This window comes from Eschrichtius robustus, chromosome 3 (genome assembly GCF_028021215.1).
Source record: "Eschrichtius robustus isolate mEscRob2 chromosome 3, mEscRob2.pri, whole genome shotgun sequence".
NCBI lineage: Eukaryota > Metazoa > Chordata > Mammalia > Artiodactyla > Eschrichtiidae > Eschrichtius > Eschrichtius robustus.
Genome location: NC_090826.1, coordinates 159,537,849 through 159,543,637, shown reverse-complemented (window position 1 = coordinate 159,543,637; position 5,789 = coordinate 159,537,849). Strand labels below are relative to the sequence as shown.

Genomic DNA, 5,789 nt, shown 5'->3' with positions numbered 1-5,789 from the left:
TTCTTTACTTCCCTTTCACTCTTCCATCAACTGCCAGCTGGATCTTGCCATCATCACGCTGAAAGTTCTCTTATCAAAAGCAACAAAAATCTCCTACTTTACTCTCTTCTCATAACTTTCTGGAAGCTTTTTCTCTTTTCTCTTGCTTACTTCTGTTTATTCACCTAATTCTCTAACTATCACCTGCTATTTCCTTCATGGATTTCTCTAGGGCTGGTGTTTTTGAGGACACCCTCACCTTCCAACTTGCTGACTTAATGAGTGTTCAGTCCACTATAGTCTACACTGCTTCTGCTGTGGCATTTCTAAAATGCAAATCTGTGACTTCCGGTGATTTGTCTACTGTGGCCAAGGTGTGTAGGGGTGGGCTTTCAAGGCTCTGTACTGGCTAGAAATTCAAAACTGGTGTGGTATTGATGACCCTCCAAATCCATGGTCTTTCTTATATCTCCATCTTATCTCTCAACAGCAACACTCCCACTGAAACACACTGAGTTGCAGCCCTGCAGCTCCTGGCTGGTGGCCTGTCTATGCTTCTCTCTCTTTGTTCCAAATGCTCCTCTGTTAAAAAGATTGTGACTTTGGAAGTCTGGAATGGACCTGACAGTTTTCATTTCTTACAAGTCTTAAGTGACGCTGGTACACCTTTTTCCATATTTTACTTTTCACAGCCTGGAACTTCTTTTTTTCTAAAAGTGATTTACCTAAGACAGTAACAGAAGGACAAACGCTGCACAGTTCCACTCATGAGAAATCTAAAACTGGGTTTCCCTGGTGGCGCAGTGGTTAAGAATCTGCCTGCCAACACAGGGGGCACAGGTTCGAGCCCTGGTCTGGGAAGTTCCCACATGCCGTGGAGCAACTAAACCCGTGTGCCACAACTACTGAGCCTGTGCTCTAGAGCCCGCAAGCCACAACTACTGAGCCCACGTGCTGCAACTACTGAAGCCTGTGCACCTAGAGCCCGTACTCTGCAACAAGAAAAGCCACCATAATAAGAAGCCTGCGCACTGCAACGAAGAGTAGCCCCTGCTCACCACAACCAGAGAAAGCCCACGTGCAACAATGAAGACCCAACGCAGCCAAAATAAATAAATAAATAAGTTTATTAAAAAAAAAGAAAGAAATCTAAAATAGTCAAACACATAGAAACAGAGTAGAATGGTGGTTGTTGGGGGCTGAGGGAAAGGGGAAATGGAGAGTTGCTATTCAGTGCGTATAGTTTCAATCGTGCAAGGTGATTAAGTTCTGGAGATCTGCAGTACAACATTGTGCCTATACTTCACAACACTATACTGTACACTCAAAATCTAAAGAGGTTGAATCTCATGTTAAGTGTTCTTAACACAAAATGAATGAATGAATAAATAAAACTGATTTACCTTTTATTTCAGGTGCCTAAAATCTCTTGGACTAGTAGTTTCTGACACTCAAATGACTTCAATGGAAAATATGTACCTATGTGAGAAATTTGGGGATGGAGAGGGGGAATTGAGATAGTCACAAAATGAAACAGAATAATTCTGTGATTTATTCATTCAATTATTCATTGAGGATCTACTATGTGGCAGGCATTGTGCAGACTGTTGCGGACATAACTACAAACACAATAGACATAGTCCATGACTTAATGGACTATGGCCTAGAGCAGGGGTCAGAAAACTATGGCCCACAGGCCAAATCCACCTTGCTGTCTTTTTTGATGAATATAGTTTCACTACAACACACCTATGCCCTTTCATTTACACATTTTCTGTGGCTGGTTTTATGCTGTAACAGCACAATTGAATAGTTGCTACAATTTAGTAATTGCAACAGAGACCACATGGACCAAAAATCTTAAAATATTCACTATTTGGCCTTTTACACGAAAAGTTTGCAAACCCCTGTTCTAGAACAATTGATAATATAGTTTTCTGTGCAAAAGGCTTTTTGTTACGTTATTCTTAGGAATTTAACAGTTTGAACTATTTTAAAATTCTCTTTCTAATTGTTACTTATATATAGAAATACATTTGGTTTTTGTAATTGACTGTGTAGTCAGTGAATTTCTTAATTCACTTATTAATTCTAATCATTTATGTGTTGATTATTGGGATATCATTACACAGTTATGTCATATGCAAATAAAAATTTTATTTTTTCCCTTCTAATCTTTATACCTTTTACTTCTAATCTATTGTACTAGCTAGGATCACCAACACATGTTAAATAGAAATACCGATAACGAATACTCTGTATCTTTCTTAATCTCAAGTGGAAAGCTTTTTTTTTTTAAATACAAAATTTTCATGGAAATACTTCATATATTCAAGGAATATATATTCTTGGAGTTATTTTTTCGCTAACTACTTTTAAATATTCAATTTATATTACATGTTTTATAACCTAATCTTTTTACTTAATATATGATAAGCATTTTCATTAAATATTATGTAAATATTCTTCTATAACATCTTAATACCTACATGGTATTCCATTATATGCTTGGACCTTAATTCATTTAACCAATCTCCTAGGAGTTTTCTATTACCTCTGAGTCTGTGACAAATTAGTCAACTTCCTGTTCACATTTTCCACAGCAATGACTTCTATTTACAGATGCTGAGTATGTATGAGAGGCTGTTCTAGGCACCATCTGGACTACTAAGCTAAAGTAGCTCTCAGGAAGTTTGTAGTTTGGTTAGAAAACACACAGAGAAGAGCATGGGCAAAGACCAGATGGAGAATGGACTTAGCATGTTTGGGAACAGAAAGGAGCTGGGAGCAGTATGAGGTGAGCCTAGAGAGGCAGGCAGGACAAATCACCCAGGCTGAAAGCCATGGTAAGAATTTGGGACTTTATTCTGAGAGCAATGGAGAAGCAGGTAAATGACATGACACAATTAGCTTTTTTTTTGGCTTCACTGCATGGTGCAGTGGCATGTGGCATCTTAGTTCCCCAACCAGGGATGGAACCCATGCCCCCTGCAGTGGAAGGGCAGAGTCTTAACCACTGGACTGCCAGGGAAGTTCCACAATTTGCATTTTTAAAAAGTCCTCTGGGGCTTCCCTGGTGGTGCAGTGGTTGAGAATCCGCCTGCCAATGCAGGGGACACGGGTTCGAGCCCTGGTCTGGGAAGATCCCACGTGCCGCGGAGCAACTAGACCCGTGCGCCACAACTACTGAGCCTGCACGTCTGGAGCGTGTGCTCCGCAACAAGAGAGGCCGCGACAGTGAGAGGCCCGCGCACCGCGATGAAGAGTGGCCCCCGCTCGCCACAACTAGAGGAAGCCCTCGCACAGAAACGAAGACCCAACACAGCCAAAAATAAATAAAGAAAGAAATAAATTTATTAAAAAAAAAAAAGGTCCTCTGGCTTTTACAGGCTTCAGCTCTCTGTAGGGGTTCACCTTGTGACCCTTACCTGACCCTTGATCAGCAGAAATGTTACCAGTCCTCTCTGGCCACCACAGCCCCTCACCTCCAGGTTAGTCTCAACATAATGGCACAGCCCAATGACACACTTTTCACTTTAAATCATTGAAGAAAGTGTAGAAGTTTATTGAAAGTTTTTGTGGGATGAAGAGGAAGGGTTTACACTGTGTATCACAGCAGAAATGTAATAATCTTTTAATATTTACTTCCTGACTCCAAAGTTCCACTACATACAATGGCCCAAGTACTTTCCTCATAAAAAATTAAAGACCTCCACCTTTCTCCTTACTAACCCTTCCTCTCACCCCTCACCCACCCCTCAGTTCTCTCTGCAATCTTTATCCCTTCTTAACGAGGAATAATCTTGTCATCCTATAATTTCACCTTTGTCATTTTGAATGCTTGTCTGGGAAGAAAGGGAGAGGGAGGACAAAGATATGCTGGGGAAGACAGCAATGTCTTTTGGTTTGCTCTGGACAATAATCTTAAATTAGTGCCTGTATGGCCATTCATTTTTTAAATTATAAACATATTCTTCAGTTTTGAATTTTATCTGATAACATTTTCACAAATAAAATCTTAGAGCAAAAAAAAAAAAACTCTCTCTTTTAGAAAAAAAGTTATTTTTGACAGTATCTTAAGGAGACCCAAGTGAGACTACACTTAAAATTTATAAGCATAAGCTTGAGTGCTTTTGTCCACCCCTCGTCTGTGTTCAAGTGGGTTCTGATGGAATAGAATCCACCACTGCTTCCAGGGTCTTCCATCAGGCCTTTCTTCGCATGAATCTTGTAGGGCAAACAGAGACCTGAGCCACCTTTCTCAGCCAGTTCCTTGAATTGCTGCATGCAGTCCAGGAAAGCCATCATAGCCTGGTCAAATTTGTTATGCAAGAAAACATTCTGCTTCCCATTAGAGAACAATGGCAGCTCAATGCAGTCACCTGTTAAAGACTTCAGATAGGAATGGTTTCCACAGGGGATGAGTCGATACCTCTGAAACTCCAGTCCAATTGTATTGGACAGGGCAAGGAGCAGCAAGGCTGTCTGTCCCCAGGCTATGTTAATCTCATTCCAGCACACAGGGACAGTGGGGAGGCAGCCCAATCTGAAGTTATTGATGGTGGTTAAGGGGCCGTCATGCCGGATCTCAAATGTGGCATTAAAGACACTGGTTTTCTCCAGCTGGTTCCACTGGATCTGGGCATACCATAGCCGCTTCTCCACACTACTCAGCTCGTCATGTAGTTCTAGTTGTTGCCATTTCAATTTACTGTAGTCCTTCTGGTACTGCTTTTCTTGCTGGTCCAGCATCTCAGTCTCTGCCTGGGCTGCCTCGAGATCTGCTGCTGCCCTTTCTCGGTTCTTTTCCACCTCCTCCAGCTCCTGGACCAGCCTCGTTTCCTCCAGCTCCAGGCCCTTCAGCTTCTCCTGCAGCGTCTCCCTCTCCTCACTTATCAACTCCCTGGTCTCCAAACAGCATTTGTAGTTCTGAATCTCAGATTCTGTGACGGTGAGATGAATGTCCAGTTGCTCTAAAAGATTGTCAGTACAGTCCTCACACAGGGGGTGGTCCACATCTGTTTCATCGGAGAGGATGTCAAAAATGTCGCTTGCAGCCTTCTGGGTGCTATTGAGAGTTCTCAGGGAACCCAAATTCCCAAGCAGGGTGAAGTTGTCAGAATTGTCCCAGGACATTCTGCCACCAGGGAGGCCAGGAAGGGTACTGTAAAAGGCACCTTCCTGTAGATTTTCAAAATCTGCCTCCTCCCTGGAAGGAGGGCCTCCCTCCTGGGTTTCTCCTGGCTCCCCCTGAGCTGAGATGAGCATCAAAGCTTCAGGTTCTTGGGAGGTCTCCATGGACTGATTCAGTTTCAGGGGCTGGCTGCAGCGCTGGCAAATGAAGCGGAGGGAGGACATGGTGGAGGTCTTGACTCTCACCTTGACACTGTTTCCTCCCGGTCGCCAGGGAAGTAACCCTTTATACCTTTTAAAACTCTTTCTAGAGGAGAGATTCTTTTCAAATGCATATCTCATCTTGTCACTGCCCTAAAAACCTTACAATGGTACCCTCCTTAGATACTTTTAGACCTCCCTTAACTCCTTATAGACAAGTGACTCTTTCTAAAAAGAAAAGCTGATCATCTTACTCCTCCTTTAACATTAAAGAGTAATCTTTCTAAAACTAAAATCTGATCATGGGCACCTCCTTAAAATGTTTAATGCCCTTATCTTATCTTAAGATAAAGTTTAATCATCTTAACTTGACACCAAGACTTCTGCCCATCTTTTCAGCTTTTCCTCTCCCCATTTCCTGCCACCCTCACCATGCACTCCTGCATAATAACTGAATTTCAGTTCTTCCAACATTT

At 42.1% G+C, this 5,789-nt stretch overlaps 1 protein-coding gene across 1 annotated transcript; it reads right to left on the bottom strand.

Moving 5' to 3' along the window:
- Positions 1-4,038: 4,038 nt before the first annotated feature.
- Positions 4,039-5,337, bottom strand: BECN2 (beclin 2). The gene has a single exon (XM_068538500.1). It carries the CDS (start codon positions 5,335-5,337, stop codon positions 4,039-4,041), a length of 1,299 nt encoding a protein of 432 aa, XP_068394601.1.
- Between the last annotated feature and the right edge of the window lie 452 nt (positions 5,338-5,789).

What these genes read in the sequence shown, in the direction of transcription:
- BECN2 (XM_068538500.1), bottom strand. Translation starts at nt 5,337, where the DNA reads ATGTCCTCCCTCCGCTTCATTTGCCAGCGCTGCAGCCAGCCCCTGAAA.